The sequence below is a fragment of the Centrocercus urophasianus genome, unplaced genomic scaffold, assembly GCF_019232065.1.
Source record: "Centrocercus urophasianus isolate 14NV4802_14NV808 unplaced genomic scaffold, USGS_Curo_1.0 seq_44, whole genome shotgun sequence".
NCBI lineage: Eukaryota > Metazoa > Chordata > Aves > Galliformes > Phasianidae > Centrocercus > Centrocercus urophasianus.
The window spans coordinates 944953-963261 of record NW_024885022.1 but is presented as its reverse complement, the minus strand read 5'-3'; the positions used below and the strand labels follow the sequence as shown (position 1 = coordinate 963261).

Sequence of the window (18309 nt, the reverse complement as noted above, 5' to 3'; positions counted from 1 at the left end):
TATGCAGCCTTCAGCTTCAACGTCCAGTAAGCAATGGAGCAGGCAGATGAGACCAGCAGAGGTGCTGAGCAGCTCACTGCCTCTGAAATAACTGCACAGGACCATGCACTCTCTGGTTCCCTGCATCATCCCCATTGCCCATCTGACTTCAAATGAGATTTAATTATTTGATTTAGCAGTAAATAATTTTTTTCAGTGAGCTGAATCAGGTATAGCAGAGTCAGGTGAGCACCACTGTTAACACAAAAGAAAACATGGGAACACAGAATAGGAAAAGGAGTCAGAGCTGTCTTTTTGGGTGGCATCAAGCTGAGCAGCTCTTCTATTTTTTTAGTTAAGCTGCCTGCATGATCTTTTATTATTTGTACACAGGATCATTACAAGGAACTCTCAATGCAATTCCATTTAAGCCATATCAAATTGCATTTCTCAAAATGGAACGTGAGCATCTGTAAGAACTTTTATATCAGTTCAGTTCTAATTCAAATATATATCCTAAATATGATAAATATAGATATATAGATGAGTTTGCTTAAATAGCCAAAACTGGAGTACCTCCAAATAAATGGTAGAAAAAGTGAAGAATCAGGAACTTCTGCTTTTTCAGTCTGTGTTGCAATAAAGAGGAAATCAAAAGCACAGTGAGTAAGTAAAGAAGTGGAGGCTTTTGATTGTTTCTACAGAGCAGTCGAAGCCTACACAGCTTCATTCTGCTTCTAGTTTGCCATGTTCTTATTTCTACGTGTATCTTTTTTCCTCCATGTGATTTCTGACCAACTTAGTTTTGCTTCTATATTTTCTATTATTTCCTTCTGTTTCTTGAGTCCTTAAAGTGTCTCTTTGCTCCTTCATAGAGTGTTATTTGCTTTTATTGTGCTCCTCTCCAATAACTGCAGTCTTTCTGAATATCCCTCAGGCTGTCTTTCCACTAAGTTTCTAACAGTTTGCTACAGCGTTTTGTTTTTTTTTTTTTTAAATGAAATTTGTTGTTCTGAAATCATAAGTATTTTCTTATAGGCAAATCCCAGAGCATCATCTCAGGATTTACTTTAGGATGGTGTTTGGTTTCTGAGTTTCCAGACATTTTCCTACTGAACCATGCATTAAAGGTGTGAAGTAGCAGAATATCAACTAACTGATGACATGAGCCAGCAGCACATGTTCCAGCAAAAGTGGGCAATAGGTATCTTAGGTGCATGAGGAGGAGCATTGCCATCACGGCGAGGGAGGTGATTCCTTCCTTCAGTAATGGTGAGACCGCATCTGGAGCTGTGGGTCCAGTTACGGACACATCAGTACGAGAGACATGGGCATACTGGAGGGAGTCCAGCAAGGGGCCATGAGAAAGATGAAGGGAATGGAGCATCTCATGGCTCAGCCTGGAGAAGAAAAGGCACAAAGAATATGTTATCAACATGTACAAATCCCTGAAGGAAGGGTGAAAAGTAGAGAGAGCCAGGCTCTTTTCAGTGATGTCTGCTGCCAGAAAAAGAGGGAAAGAAAAAAGTGGCCGAGACCCTAATTGTGCTGAAATGCTGGCATGAAGCACAGCACACAAAACATCATTCTAAGGTATACTTTGAGCTTCAGATATGTTGCTCAGTCTATCTTTATTTAAACACAAAACATCCCAACTTTGTTTTTTTTCCAGATTTGCAGGAAAAGGCCAAGATCTGCCCTACTGAAAAACTGAAACAGAATGAGAAGGTTGCAAAATATTTCTCTTCCTCTGGAATTAAGCTCTGAAGAAACAGAATCTTTGATTCTCCTTTTATGTCAAGCTAAATCCCATGAAAAAGAAAACCTCTTTGCAAAATACAAATGAAGTACCCAGAGGGAAACTACCATAAATCCTTCTCCCAAAACACAAAATAGTTCTATCTGTCAGAAGATGCCCTAGGCCATTTACAACAGCTCACAAGAAAAGAACAAAAGTCTTAGCATCCTTCACCTTTCCAGAAAATCTGGTTCTTCCTGCTAACAAAGAAACTGCTTGCTCTCACAACAGCTTGTTTCTATCTTATGTTATCCAACCTCACAGGACTTTAGCACTAAATCTACTCCTGAAAATTAAACAGTCTTCCAAATGGTCCCCTTTGGTAAGATACCAAAACCTAAAGAGTAGGTTTTATGCCTAAAGTGCTCTGTGATGCTTTAAAAATAAAAGTGAGAATTTGCTTATTCACATAGTAATGAAAATACCAGCATTTTACTTATTTCTAAGAGATAAATAACAACACATAATCTGGACAATTGCGAGTCAAGGGACTACAAGGCACCACTGGATAATCAAACTTTATTTTTTAACTTATCAGGTTCTTAGGCATAACTCATTTCCCACTTAGTAAGCCAAGTGACAGGTGCCTAAATCATTAACTTCTGGATTGGCATCAAGCCACAGTCTCTGGTTATGTTTTTATCCATGGCATTCGTCACTCATTCAGAACCCAGCACATTTTTGCCTCATGGAAATGCAAACCATAAGTGAAACCTGTGTCTTTCTTTTTGATGCAGTAAATAGGCTGGGCTTCCGAAAGTTTTCTTCCTTCATAGAGAAGGATTTTATCCCTGAAATTAACATTTATTATTTACTTATGTGACTACGTTATATTTTACAATAGATGTAACATTTGGACTAAGGACTGAACTCTGATAGTTGAGGAGAGAAAAAGTTGGAGAAGGACTTTTCTGGGATGTAGCCTCCCTGCACATGTAACTTGCCTTATTGAATGAGGCTTTTTGGCAAAAAAAAAAAAAAAAAAGGCAGTAAAATGCAAAAAGCCTATACGTTCTGTCCTCAATGTTATTTACTCTGCAGGAATCTCATCTAATTTGTAGGTTTGTTCAGCAATGCTACTTTCAGGTAACTGAAGATGCTGAATTGTGACAGGCCTCCACACTAGCGAGAGCTCCTCCTCATAATGCAAGCCTTGGCTACTTCTGCTTGTGGAGTTGTAACAACTCGACTGACAGTGGTGAGCAGCTAGTGAAACTAACAGTGAATTGCAACTCTGCCTAAAAACGCTTACATTCACATCCTTCAGTTTGTTAGAAACTGCAACAGTGAAGCAAGCAGTAGAGATATGAGAAGATAAAGATGGGAAACTGCTCAGTGAACCTTGGAAAGGTCTCTTGCCTTTTAACTTCAGTATTTCATTCTACTCACCCTAAGAGCAATGGTTTAAAAACTTTGAGATCCACTGCGGGAGTAATGGGACAATTCCTCTTTCCTTGCACAGTGATAATTCAGTAGGAATAAAAGAATCTGCAACATGTTTGCTTTGCCTCCACAAATATCATGCCCACCAACTCATAAAGATAGCTGTGTTAGAGAAAGCATTCAGTGGGGCAGCTGGAGGAAGGGTTCTTAGCCCTATACTGAAGATTCCTGCTACTTACAATTATCTAGAGACTTCTGACCTCTGCATCATGCTATTTATTACCTCTTTCAGATGAGTCTTTGACAGATTCTTCCATTCACATTTAGTAAAACTAAAAAGTTACGCATGAACTGAAACTAGCAACACAAGAGAAACCTGCGGCAGCCATCTGTCTGTAGATGTTCGTGGGCATCAGCTTTTCTTTTCCGTGTCAAGAAAAAGAAGAAAAAAACCAACACCCCTCTGTTGCACCATTAGAAGCTTGATTAGAAGAAGAATGCCTGAGGCAAACCCCAGAGGTGGAAGCAACTTGAAAGAAACACAGTGCTGAAAAACTAAGTTGATGCAATATTAAACAAGTGAAATTATAGAAGTATAAAAAAAAATATCTTGAAGAGCCAGATTCTGAATTCCTTTACAGTCATTTGACGTGAACCTACTTCTGCTAATTACTGCAGAATTGCTAGTTACAGCAATTATACCACTCACTCTTATGAATGTAAGATGAAGAACCAGGCCCACAGTTGCAGATTAGTATCACAAGAAAACTGACCACACAGGCCTGAGGCTGCTGCTGCCTGAGCATTGCTGAAACACCTTGCTACACCTGCCACAGTTGCTGAGTGTCTTGCCACAACCAGGTAGTGGTGAGGAGAGATAAGGAAAGTCATGGGGATCTGCGTACACACAAACAGCATTTTTTTTTTTTCTGTATCAGAAATGGCTTTTCTGCAAAATTGGAGCAAACCACGCAAAGGAGCTGGCTTCTCCCTGGGGATTGGTCTCCTACAGCCCAAACATTCAGAAAGCATTACTTTGGGACTGTTAGCCCCTGAGACACCACAGGCTGGAAACACAAAGCAGAAATGCACAATGAAAGAAGAAGGTGTTCCAATGAGATGCTCACACAGCCTTTTCCAAAACTTCACTGCTCTTTAGCACCACTGTTTCCTTACACACAGAAGCCAGCTGCACATTTTTTAGTCACCCTCCACCTTTTACCTGTTAGCGTGAGGTGCATTTGATTTAAGCATCACAATCAAAGGATTTTTGGAGGTCTTCGTTCTAAGCCACCAGGATGAATTGCCTTGAGAAACCAGCCCTGCCAGAAGCACGCAGTGACACTTTATCAGTGCCGCAGCCACCTGAGCCCCTGGCTACTGCTGCCCCACCTCTCAGCCCATAGCATCCTAAACTGCTCACGGAAAAGGTTATCTTTTCCTGTAGCAAGGGCCAGGGATTGACCGATAACAGTTCCTGACAAGCACTAAACTCATTTCAGGAATGCAATTTGACTTTTGTTTTCCAACCTGGTATTTTCAGGGAGATACCAAAGCGCACGGTCATAAAGGCTCGCCTTTAAATAGCCAGGTCTTTCTCTTGGTGACATACTCCAACTTTTGCTCCAAACACCTGTGCTCAGTGTGACATTTAGGTAATAACGCTGAAGAAGATGGCGCTCTATTCAGTAGTGCTGGCTCTGATTCTGGTCAACCTGCTAAAGGCACAAGGTGAGTCAAACACTGGCAAAACAACCTTCATAAATTTGAATTGAGATTCACATTCTGGAGTGGATTTATTCCCAGATTTATCTCCCTTCTCCAATTCCTGCTCAGAATCTCTGATCCATAAAAGCAATTATCCACATGTTTAGACAACTCCAGAAGTACCTGGGGTTTTCCCATAACTTTCCTCATCCATGTAAACTCCTTTTATTTGCAGGCACACCTGTTACCCCTGTGCTTGAGGAAACGAGCGTGGAGCAAAGCAATGATCTCAACATGCAATCAAGCAGCGAATTCCCTGTGGAATACAGCAGAGACCCATACAAAGAGGAAGGCGTGGAGCAATCTGGGAACACTGGAGTACAGGAAGTGGAACAGGCCACTTGGGATATAAGTGGAGAGCCAAGTACTGAATCCACCCCTAACTCAAGTGTGGAGTTGAACAAAGAACCAACTCAGAAGCCAACCACTGAACTATCTGGTAAGACCTATTTTGTCTTTGACTGTCCTCGTGTTATTGTTAGCTCACTTATTTTTGTTACTCCAGTGCTTTTATCTTTTCTGCACTAAAGAAAAGAGCACAAACAAACAAACAAACATAAAACAACAGTGCAGTCTACTTGCCTTGGAGTCTACTTCTGGCAGGGTCTCTGGCATGCCAGTGATCTAGCAGCTTCTGCTCTTTTTATTGCAATTAATTAAATTAATAAAATTAATTAAATTAATTAAATTAATAAATTGCTAGTAATGGAAGAGGAAAGATAGAATTCCAAAGGCAACTGCTTTTACAGTGCATGAGTGTATTTTACTGCTGTACGTAAAGCAAAAGGTCTCACCTCCCCTCTCCATGGAAGAGATTACTCCTGTGGATTACGTCCTACCTGCTTGTAACATGCATTTTAACATGGGAATATGTTGGGGGTTTACCATTAAAAGACCTGTGGTTTGCCTGAGTGAGATCTCAACCTCAGCTCTGAAAAGATGAGCCAAACTATCCCCTACAGAAGAAAAAACTGCAGAACAGCTAACAAGCATAAGTTCTGTCATATCAATCCATAGAGAACTCTCACTTACAAGGTGCCAAGTACACCAGCCAAAGAGCACTGTAAGACAGAGGCTCTACCCTTGAGAGCCTTTGTCCATGAGAGATACTGGCAGCTTCTCCAAAGCTCACAGCACAGAATATGGAAGGAGGCATTCCAAAGAGCTACTCTTCCTAATTTCTGCTATGCTTTTAGCTTGGCTAAGAAGATGAACTGACACCGACTTAGTTTTCCTAATTCCTTTACTCTTGTTCTCATCAGCTGCCCCATCTTGTTCAGACTGGAGAAGAGAAGGCTGTGGAAAGACTTCCAGTACTTAAAAGGAGCTTATAATCAGAAGGGAAATAATCTTTTTTCGTGGTCTGATAGTGATAGGAAAAGGGGGAATGGTTTTAAGCTAAAGGTGGGGAGATTTAGATTAGATGTCAGGTGAAATTTTTAACTCAAACGGGTGGTGAGGTACTGGCACAGGCTGCCCTGAGATGCTGCAGGTGCCCCATCCCCACAGGTGTTCAAGGCCAGGTTGGATGGGGCTCTGAGCAAACTGATCTAGGGGGTGGCAGCCTTGCCCATGGCTGGGGGTTGGAACTTGTTGATCTTGCCAGTTGATCTTCCAACCTAAGAGATTCTATCTTTAAAACATATTTTCTCTTGAAAGCATTCCCTTTGAAATGCTTCTGCTTTGTTTCTTCCACTTACCTCAGCAGCGTTTTGGACAGTACCTGTGTTAAGAAAATGTGGACGTTATGAAAATCACATCCAGTGTGGTTTTAGAAAGTGGAGAAACCCCTGATGTTAGCCAGTTCTACTACCACAAACATCATAAAGAAGCACTAGGATACAATTTCCTAATTTTCCACTAGGGTTGACAATTCCTGCAAACCGTCACCCTCACCACCATTAAGTGCAGTGCACTGCTGAGACCTTAAACTCTTCACTGAATGAAAGGAAGGAACCTCAGCCAGAAATTACTGTCACACACTCTTGCTTGATAGTACTACCAAACATTACTGACTCCTTTAGGCCCTGCATTTCTGTACCTGCACTGTAAACTGCTGTGCCCTGCATCTCCATGCTTTCTCATTACCACAGTGAGCTGCTTTATCATGCAGTCAGCTTCGTGAACGAATAAAGGAAGAGAGCTTCACTCCCATTATGGTTTTTTATTTGTTAAAAAAGAACAAAATTGAGCATGTAAAGCACTGAAAGTGAGGACCTTTTAAATGGACGGAAGGGCCTTCTCAACAATGAATTCCTGAGAAAGCTTTGGTTTGTTCTTTATTAAATGCAGTAGTTGGCGTAGAAACAATCTTAATTCCCATGGCGTTCATAACAAACAATTTGCAAAGCCCCACAGTCACAGTTCTGAGCTGTTCTGCCACTCACTGTCTTTTTTTTTTACTCTAGAATAAACAGCAGCCTTACATCCTGATGGAAAAGCAACGGCCGCTCTTAGCTGCATAGCTGACATCAGCACTATCAGATGGTATCAGAGCATACAAACAGTGCCTGCAACAAGCTGGATGGAAGGGCAGAATTCACTGCAGCTCACTGTGAAACTACAACTTGTAAGAAAATAGCCTAGAAATGCTGTCTGATTCTTGCTTCCTTAAACAGTTAAACTAGATCACAGGTAACCTGTGCTCCTTTGCTTGCATAATAATGTGAAATAAAGAATGTCAGTGCAAATATATGCCTCATCATTACTGGAAATCCTTTCCTAGATCCACTTAAGAATGAAAATACTAACAAAAAAAGTTATAGGGCACTGTTTCCTAGGTCTCCTAGCTCATTTCAGAAGACTAATCCTTGCTCTTTCTTGCTATGTTACTGTTGTGAACATGCCTAATTAGGAAAAGGAATGTGAAAGTTTTTTCAGACCAGCTCCATGAGGCTTCAGCAGACTTAAAGCAGTTAGCTGAAGACATCATCTGTCTCCCTCAGTTCAAAAACAAGACATGCTTCAGCCCATTATCCTGTCTTAGAATATAGAAAACACAAGGGTGTAAAATATTAGGACACAGTGGTGTCTGCAACATGCAGAACTTATCTGAGGGATTTCATGGTTGCAAGCAATGCCACTAGCAAGTCACTGATCTGTAAATTTTGAATGCACATAGATGTGCCAGAGAATAAGTTTACTTCTGATTAAACTGCAAGTGACAACACTCATTAGAAACAGGAACATATTACCTACTCATTGCTCATATACATATAGTCCCTTACCTGCTTATTCCTCATATAATACCCACACACTTCTTACTGGCTGGCATCAAGGGCAACCTTCCTTGCTTGGTATTGTCACTGTTCTAGCCAACAGAGCAGGCGAGGTGCTGAAGAAAACAGAGACTCTCCTCGGAGACTTTGGAGCCACACACAAATAATGTAAATTGAAGAGAAGGGGAAAAAATATCAGAAGGACGACGTTCACCAGAAGTTTTCACGGCAAACCAAATTAAGAATCAAAAGCATTCTAGCAAGTGATATCCTGATATTGGAAGATAAGATAATGGATATTGGAAGAAAAGATAAGCGGTCCTAGATTTTCCATTTTTTTCAACCAAATTTCAAGCATAATTTGAGTCTTCTAATTATTCATATGTAAAGTTATAAACAGAGAGAGTCCAAGCCCTAACGCTCTGTTTGTAAAATTAAATAGGAGCTCTTCAGATGCACCAAAAAAGAAAGCAATTTGGGGGGGGAGGGGAGGGAACAAACCAAAAAACACAACAACAAAAAACCCAACACACTAAACATTAAATCAAAACATGTTTTATTCTCAAGCCAGCATTCAGTCTCAGGATTCACCCTGCAAAACAATTCTTACTGTCTGCCAGCATAGCACGTCAAAGTTCTATCCAGCCAATAAACACCTCTGAAGGCAGAAATGGCTTAAAAAATACAAGGCTCGTGGTGAGTTCTTCATGACAGCATACAGCATGGAGGCACAAAATAGCAATAAAGCAAAATGCCTCAAGACATTTAGTGGTACACAGATAATTTCTAGATTCTTAAAATATTTCTGAAGTGATAAGCAGAAATTAGTAAGAAAATTGATTCAATAAAATATGCCATACTGAGTAAGTGTGGAAAAATCAACGGCAGCAAAGGAAATCACCACATGGTGGTTTCAGGTACAGGGGCTTTTAAGCAGCCACACAGCACTGGTACAAAACAAGCCAGCTAGCTCTGCAACAGTAGGAAGGAAGACATCAAAATGGCAGCGGACACACTAAAAGAAAGTGAAGACATCCAGAGGGACCTTCACAAACTTCAAAGGTGGGCCCATGTGAACAAAAGAGGGTGTGCTCTTGCAGCTAGGATAGCCAATGGTATCCTGGGTTCCATCAGAAGAGGGGTGGCAGCAGGGACAGGGAGGTGATCGTCCCTCTCTACTGTGCCTTGTGAGGCCCCAGCTGGAGTACTGCGTCCAGTACAAGAAAGACAGGGAGCTGCTGGAGAGGGTCCAGAGGAGAGCCACACAGATGAAGAGGGTTCTGGAGCACCTCCCCTGCGAGGACAGGCTGAGGGAGCTGGGCTTGTTCAGCCTGGAGAAGAGAAGGCTGCGGGGTGACCTCATTGCAGCCTTCAGTACCTAAAGGGAGCCAACAAATAGGAGGGCAGTCAACTCTGTGAAAGGGTAGATAACAGCAAGACAAGGGGAAATGGTTTTAAGTTGAGGGAGGGACGATTGAGGTTGGATGTCAGGGGTAAGATCTTTACAGAGAGAGAGGTGAGGTGCTGGAACAGCTGCCCAGAGAGGCTGTGGATGCCCCGTCCTTGGAGGTGTCCAAGGCCAAGCTGGACAGGGAGCTGGGCAGCCTGGGCTGGTATCAAATGTGGAGGTTGGTGGCCCTGCCTGTGGCAGGGGGTAGGAGCTTGATGATCCTTGAGGCCCCTTCCAAGCCAAAGCCATTCAACGATTCTATGATTCTAAACAACTTGCAAAGGCGAGATTCACGTGGAGACAGCATACGTGCGGTTTGTATTGTCCCCTATCTATCACCAGCGCAACGGGCGGTCAGTGAACGACGAGGGGTAATAACGATGCAGGCCCAGCCCGGCGCCCGAATACACGCGGCCCTGCGCTGTGAGGTCACCGGCCAAGGGGCTGTGACAGCAGCGGAGATGGCTGTGAGCTCACGGAGCCTCCCTGCAGAGCCTGGGGCGCGGCAGAGCCCAGCATCACTCGTGCCCGGACTCCGGTTGAGCGCGGCAGCGAGACTCGGAGGCGCGAACGAGAGACTTTCTTTGGGCCGTGCTGCGGCGCTGCCGGCGGCAGTTCCCGGCGCTCGGCCCGCGGCATCGCCAGCGTTCCCCCGGCCCTGCCCGGCTCGGGCGGCCGGGGCCCCGCGGGGTGCGCACGCGGCAGCGGAGGTGAGCGGTGCGGGGCCGGAGAGGTGACCGGGGCGGGCGGCGGGGAGCGGGGCCGGGGGTTCGTGCGAGGGACCGGGGACGGCGAGTGACCGCGGCCTCTTCTCTTCGCAGCTGCTGACGGCTCCGGCCCGCCGCGGCGCCGCCGAGGGGAGCGGCTTTCCCAGCTCGGCTCTCCCCGGCCCACCGCACGCCCGGGACCATGGAGCTGCCCTCGGACTGGACCTGCCCCGTCTGTGGGCAGAACCGGGCCGAGGCGGCCTACGTGACGCCCTGCCGGCACCAGCTCTGCTTGGGCTGTGCGCTGCGCTGGGCGAAGCAGCATCGCACCTGTGCCGTGTGCGCGCAGAACATCGAGGCCACCCGGTACGCGGTGCAGTCCGAGGAGGATTTCCTCGAGTGCCCCGTCCCGCAGCCCGCAGAGAGCTCCGAGGACGAGCAGGAGGAGGAGCAGGGCTCTGCAGAGCCGCAGCTCGAGGCTCCCGAGCGCGGCTTCCCAGCCGAGACCTGGGCGGACTTCTTCCGAGGAGATCCGGGGGACCTCGACCCGCTGCTCCGGTGGCTCCAGCGGGAGCTCGAGGACATCACCGGAGATGAGTGGTGGCGGGTGGTTGCGGCGCGGACTGATGTCATGCACCTCCTGTGCGTGTACGGGCTCGACGAGGACGCCCTGATCCTGACGCTGGAGTCATACCTGCAAGACCGCACGGAGGAGTTCGTGGTGCCGCTCATCAACACCGTGACGGCCCTGTACGGCCCAGAGCTCCGCCGGCGGCAGGACAGCCCGGCTGCCCGTGAAACCGGAGGGCAGGACGGCCCCGCGGCCACCCCCGGCCCCACCACCTCCCGGCAGGAGCCTCCCGCCCCCGGCCCGGGCCGCTCCGCCAGCCCTGCGGGCCCCGGCGCCGAGCGGCTCCCCGGCGTCCCTCACGGGGGGCCCGAGCCCCCACCCACCGCCCCCGTGTCCCCGCAGGAGCAGCCGGGGCAGGCGGCGGCAGCGGGCCCCTCCGCCCGGGGCACGGACCGCTCGCCTGGGGGGCCCCGACGCCCCCCCGAGGAGGAGGGCCAGCAGCTGCCCCCCGGATTTGCCCCCGTCCCCCAAGAGGCGGCGCTAGGCCGGCACCCACCGCGGTTGGGAGACCAACAACAACCTCAGTCTGTTCTTCAAGACAATAAACATTTGCAAAAAAAGCAAATGTCTCCGTGTTATTGAGGATGAAGTTGGCTTGCTGTCCCTCCCCACGTCGCTTTCTCCCTCTCCTGATGCTGGGGGAGGACACAATCGTAACTTTCACAGTCAGAAACCAGGAGAGAGTGCTCCTGTTTGCAGTTTACACTGAGGTAGGTGAATGGTCATTTTGGTCATTTACTGATATCAGACTGCAAACACCGACCTGCATCTCCTACTGAAAAAAAACAACAAAAGGAAAGAATCTCCACAGTCACAGAATCACAGAAACGTAGGGGCAGGAAGGGACCTGAGGAAATCCCCCCGTCCAGACCCCTGCTAAGGCCAGCTCGTGAAACACGGCACACAGGAAAACACGAGCAAGCAGCCTGCCGTGCAGTGTGCAGTGCTGTAGAAAGGAACCCAGACGGAGGCACCGCCACGACTTGGTGCTGCTTGTGAACCAGAGGACCGGCTCAAAAAGAAGCCAAGTATCAGAAAGTACGAACTTGCGGAAGGAAGGGATGCCATTCAGAGGGACCTCAACAGACTTGAGAGGTAAGCCCGGGAAAATCTAATGAGGTTCAACACAGCAAAGTGCCAGCTTTTGCACTAGGCATATTTACAGATGGAGAGGAACAGTCCTTGAGAGCAGCCCTGCACAGAAAGACCTGGGGGTCTGGTGGAGGAAAAACTTAACATGAGCCACATGTTAAGCACTTGGTATCCTGGGCTCCATCAGAAGAGGGGTGGCAGCAGGGACAGGGAGGTGATCGTCCCTCTCTACTGTGCCTTGTGAGGCCCCAGCTGGAGTACTGCGTCCAGTACAAGAAAGACAGGGAGCTGCTGGAGAGGGTCCAGAGGAGAGCCACACAGATGAAGAGGGTTCTGGAGCACCTCCCCTGCGAGGACAGGCTGAGGGAGCTGGGCTTGTTCAGCCTGGAGAAGAGAAGGCTGCGGGGTGACCTCATTGCAGCCTGCAGTACCACAGAATCGTAACTTTCACAATCAGAAACCAGGAGAGAGTTGCTCCTGTCTGCAGTTCACACTGGGCTGGATGAATGGGATTAATGGCCACCTTTTGGCCATTTACTGGTAGCGGACCCCAAACACCAACCTGCATCTGTTACTTGAAAGAACACTGAAATGAAATTATCTCCACAATCGCATCACAGAAACTTAGGGGCAGGAAGGGACCTGAGACAACAATTCTACGAACTACTGCAGACAGTGCCACTGCTTCTAATCCAGACTGTATAAAGGTTACTTCTTTTCACCACATTTGGGTCGCCTACCTGGCAATAACACAAGTCACTGCCCTCCCTCTTCATCGGCACATAAATCTGTTGTTTGGAGAAACCTCTTTATGGGGTGCCCAAGAGAATACTGATGTCATGTACTCAGCTTAAGGCCATAAAACAGATTAATCCATTATGAACAGCAAACTGTCATTTGGACCTTAGCTGTAAAAGCTCTGAGCTGCAAGCAAAAACCAATTTATTGTTCATTTTCTTGTACCTTCTTTCAGGACTTCTATTACCAAATATAGCGCTTAAGAGACACGGTTCTTCCGTATGCTCCAGATGGCCTCTCCACCTTTATTCACAGGGTAGAGGGCTCTGTTGGCCTGAAGACCAACAGGATCCTGGGGTGCATTAAAAGGACTGTGGCCACCAGGTCAAGGGAGGTGATCCTCCCCCATCTAACTTTGTCCTGGTCAGGCCTCACCTGGAGTACTGCATCCAGATCTGCACTCCCCGGTACAAAAAAAGACAGGGATCTGTGTGCTGTAACTGAATGTTTTAATAGGGATGCATACAGTTAATATACTGTAACAGTTAATGATTTTCAAGGAAATCTTATTACTTTAGTGAATAAATTAGCAGTTGAACAAAAAACAAAGACCAAATAAAGACCATGTAAGTCTCCTGGGGAACCCTTCCATTGCTCCAGTTAGCATTCTCACTGTTAAACAATCAGAAAATGTATTATATATTATAGTATTGCTATGACTCTCTTTTTTCTCCAGATGTTTCCACTGAAAGATCAGCAATATTCAGAGATTAATTCCTTTAACAAATTACAATCCATTATCACGCAGGCAGCTCTTTGGTAAAGGTGTGGCAACAGATTCTTTGCTTTCTGTCAGTGCTCTTGGCTGATGAACAAAAACACTGAACTTGACGCCTTGGTTAGCAGCTGCCCTCACAAAACCACTATTTGCAGTCATGGTGATGGCTTTTAAAGTGTCTCCTGTCCCAAAAATTGTTAGGGAACGGCTGTTGATTTTTGAACTCGCCACTAGTCGTAAGGCACGATCAGATGGCTGATCTGCGACCACATTAATTCTTTTAACAAGCAATGCAGCTCTCTCTTTCTCCCCAGGCCCTCCCAGCGTTTCCAAGATTGACTGAAAATCTCTGACAGCAGATTCACATGCAAAGAGCTCCTTCCCCTCCATGAACTCCTCCAGCTGAGGCAGGACTCTGTCCCTCCTTTCTTGAGCCGCTTGCTCTGTTAGCACTTTTTCTCTGAAGATGAAGTAGCAGCCACCGTAACTCAGAGCAGAGACGTAGGTTATTAATGTAGTGATATCTAAGTTCACTCTATTGCACACATTTACTTTGATCTGTGTAGGAAAAGCAATGCTGGTCACTAAATTCTCCCGATCTACCCTGGTGACCTGCAGTTCTAGGTCTTCTTCATCTGATTCACTGGCACTTAGGTGCTGGTTTTCCACAGATGGTTCTACTAGAGAGTTCACTGCAACGACATCTCCTCGCACAGATATCCCCATCTCCTTAAGTCTCTCTGCCATAGGACTGGACACGCTGTTGTAGAAGGCAAATATTATGTGGGGATTGCTGTACTCCACTGGCTGTTGACAGCTTGCCTGCAGGAAGTCTTCAGCCTGCTCAATGATACTTTTGTCACCATACTGGCCCCTTCCCAGCCAGATATTATGCAGGGCTTCAGCCTTCCGACCAATGGCCTTCACCCACGTGTGACCTCCATTTGCTACAACATCTACCACCAGCGTCTGTCTGTTTCCAAACCTGTCCTCATAAGAAAAGACTTGGAGGACACTGACAACATCCTCCAGGTTCTCTGCTGACTGGATAATGGCTTGGAGGTGGGTGAGGTTTGTACTCTGCAGATGGGATTCTTTAATGACCACCTTCCCTGACTCCACTTTGTGTAGGAAGTTTAACTCAGCCTTCAGTTTGCCACATAGTTTTGCCCCACCTTCTATTCTCCTTTTCTGGAACTTGGAAAGGGCTTCTGCTCTCTTGATCAGTTCTTCGGCAACGGCAATTCTTTCACAAAGCAGTGACTGCACAGACATGTTGGAAACATTATTCCTATTAGATGAAAGAAAAGGAGAAGACTGTTAGGACACAGCTAAGAATAAGGGCAGTCAAAAGGTCACTGCAACAGTACACACTGGAACTCTGTAGTAGATTTGGTGGAACAGCTACCTGTACAGTAAAGCACAAGCATAAGAAACCTCCACACGAGCCCCACCAAAGCCTTCACCTTTGATGACAGCCTAAAGCCTAAGATTTCAGTTCTCAGCAAGGAAGAACAGCAGCCCTCAAGTCTCCACAGACACCTTGCAAGGTTGTGCATCTTTTCACTCACATCTGAGTCCCTCGCAGAGCCAGTCATTTAAAGAGATCTCAGCTCCCAAAGTTGCTCCCAAAGTCCAGATGTTGCCATTCAGAGCAAAATTAGAAATCCCCTTAACTCCATATGCAAATGTTTCCCCTCCCTCAGACCACACTACCGTTACAATATTAGTCATCTACCACACTTACAGATATACATAAATGACTGCCTGCTTCCCAGCAGTTATTTAATACAGTGTAGAAAACGCCCATTATATCTTACAATTCTGAATAGCATACCTCTGTCCTCTCCAAATTACACAATATAATCCCCCAAATAAGCTACTAATACCCCTGTGGGTAAATTTACCCCTGTGGGTAAATTTCAACATGTCACAGCACTGCGACAAATATAATTTATAATTCCAGGGCCAGGAAGATCTGGAAATCTCTATGTTCTCTAGCTTCACCACAAAAATCACAGAATCATAGGGGTTGGAAGGGACCTCTGGGATCATCAAATCCAATCCCGCTGTTAAAGCAGGTTCACCAGATTTATGGTGCAGCATCAAACACATTCCTCTGCATCTACACTACGTAGTATGTCTCCCTGAACATAACAATAGGAACTGCTTAACTGAATGATTTGAAAAATGTACAATTAAGTATCACATCAAAAACAGAATTTTTAAAGACACTCAGTAAACTGCCACTATGGAGAGTGAAATTTATCCATTTTCACTCCCAACTACGAGTATAAACAGATGTTCCTGTGATTTTTATCTGAACTGCACTTGGAAGAAAACTAGGATCAAAAGGCAACACAAATATAGTTTCAGTCAAAAAATCAAAAACGTGAAAAGCGATACAGCCTCAGTCCTACAAAAGACTGTCATTACTACTCTGGAACCTGACTTCATTATGCACAATTCAAACAGTTTGAATCCTACTTGCTCAGTAAATTAACATTACCAGAACCTTTCCTTTCTTGTCAACCATTGTCTAAAATCTTCCATCATGCCTTATTCACTCACTTCAGGGTCAAAAGATGCCAACAAACTTTATCCTTCCTCTCAAAATCCCCACCAGGCAGGTTCAAGCACTAATCCCTTCACTGCCCAAAGTGAATCCTCCTCCTGTCAGCGCCAGGACAGCAGAACTCTGATTCACTTTTGGCTCTGCGCCACACAAATATAGCTCCTGCCTTCTGCAATTTTTTGCCTTGACCATCGCTTGCCCTCCACAGCCATTCCGTGCAGCCAGAGCTTGCGGGGGCCACAAGGCACTTCTTTTCCTTTGGCACCTTCCTGAGGTAGCTCTCAGGTATCACTACAGAGTATTTCACCCCCTAGCATTCCAAAATTGCACCTTCAAGGATCCTTAGTCAGAACAAGAAACTCACACTTCCGCAGCAATGCTTCAGTGCCTCTGTGAAGGTACATCCACCTCCCACCGCCCCCAGCCCCTCCTTGCCCTTTCATAGCCACGCGTGGTTCTGCAGGGTGGTTGCAAGCTGCTGCTCACCCAATTACTAAGGAGGAGGAAAACTTTTAAGACCTTTAGACAGCCACGACGCTGAGTGGAGGTCTGCCCCACGTGCAGAGCCTTCTCCGAGCTCAGCTTCCATGAACCACCTGCGAGGGCCGGCGCGGCGCTGGTCAGGCGGTGCCACATCACGTCCCACCGCGGCGGACGTTCGGCACTTCATTATATACTTCCACAGGAAGCCAAGGATTATTCTCACACGTAAAACCTTGCAGTTACTACCTCGGGTCCGCTCCCCACAGCAGCTCCAACTTTTACAAGAGCAGTAAGACTTCAGGATGAAGCCCAGTTCAAGCTCACACAGGAAAACAAGCCCACCAACCCAGCCCAGCTTTTCAGGGACACAACAGGGGGACCCCAGCGCTAACCACAAAACGCCCGCAGAGGCAGCCCTTCCGTAAACGAGGACAGACCCCCCCCCTCAGCCCAGCCGCTACCGCGGCCCCCAGGCCGCCCCGCCCCGCACGCCCCTCCAGGCCACTCGCACGCAGCCCCGAGCCCAGCTCCTCTCCCCTCCGCCGCCATCACGTGAGCGCGGCGCCATTTTGAGCGCGGGCAAGGCGCGCTGAGCGCCCGCTCCCGGCCCCTCCGTGTTTACCCGGACGCCGGGCAGCCCCGGCCGTGCCCCCGCCTCGCCCTCAGCGATCACGGCCCGGATGCCCTCGGGACGCCGCCCTTGCTCCCCCGCGCCCACGGCCGACGTGAAGACACTCCCAACCCCATCCCCACTCACCGCCCCGGGCTCTGGCCCCGCCGGCAGCGGTTTCCCCCGGGCGGTGCCGCGGCCGACTCGGCCCAACGCGCCTCCCCCGGGCCGCCGGGCGGGGACAGCAGCGGCGCCCGCCTGCCGTGGCACGGCCTGCTGCTGTGCTCTGGCAGGCAGGGAGGGGGGTCCTCCAAAAGCATGTATTTTATCTTTTAAAAAAGGCTTTTTTTTTTTTTTTTTTTTTTTTTTTTTTTTTTTTAAAAGATCCAGGCTTACTACGTTATAGCATACGAAGATCTCAGCCTCTGCAGTGCAGCTGTGTGCATGCATCAGCCTTCTGCTCTCCTTACGGAAGGCCAGAGCATAGTCAGCTCTGAGCTCTAATCAACAATCCAATAAGCAATCACGTATGTAGTAGTGAAGCTTCAGCATCACTAGCATTTGGTGTCCAATAGGAGCAATGGCCCTCTGTGCTCAAGCACTTGGTGCCTTTATTTGTGCCAAGATGCTGCCTGCCTCAGCAGCAGCCCAACTACTCAGTAAATCTCGCAGTGGCCTCCCGCCTCTTTCTGTGCTGCAGCATGATCAGCATGAAGGATACTCGCCTTCTCCCCAGCTGCTGCTGCTGAAATTCATTGTGGGTTCACAGAATGGACAGGGGTGGAAGGGACCTTAAGGATCACAAATCTGCAACCCCTTGCCACAAGCAGGGCCTCCAACCTCCCCATTTAATACCAGCCCAGGCTCCCCAGGGCCCCATCCAACCTGGCCTTGAACACCTCCACGGATGGCTGGGGCATCCACAGCCTCACTGGGCAGCTGCTCCACCACCTCACCACTGTCTGTAAAGAACACAGGTTCACATAGCGAACAATAGTAAGCTGAAATCATGCTGTAAGGGCTTACCACACCTGTAACTTCCACCACTTCTGCTTAATCTAACAGCCTCACTAAACTGGTGATGGCATACAGTGGTACCG

General features: G+C 47.2%; 1 protein-coding gene across 3 annotated transcripts; it reads right to left on the bottom strand.

Moving 5' to 3' along the window:
* Positions 1 to 13255: 13255 nt before the first annotated feature.
* On the bottom strand, positions 13256 to 17428 carry CUNH7orf25 (chromosome unknown C7orf25 homolog). 3 transcript variants are annotated; one of them, XM_042834211.1, is made up of 2 exons: positions 17357 to 17428; positions 13256 to 14832 (listed from the first exon to the last, which is right to left on the bottom strand). In XM_042834211.1, the coding sequence occupies exon 2, from the start codon at positions 14814 to 14816 to the stop codon at positions 13551 to 13553; it is 1266 nt and encodes a 421-aa protein (XP_042690145.1). In that variant the 5' UTR covers positions 14817 to 14832; positions 17357 to 17428; the 3' UTR covers positions 13256 to 13550. The 3 variants fall into 3 exon arrangements, with proteins under 3 accessions (XP_042690145.1, XP_042690146.1, XP_042690147.1); XM_042834212.1 differs by lacking the exon at positions 17357 to 17428 and adding an exon at positions 17222 to 17275; XM_042834213.1 differs by lacking the exon at positions 17357 to 17428 and adding an exon at positions 16636 to 16721.
* Between the last annotated feature and the right edge of the window lie 881 nt (positions 17429 to 18309).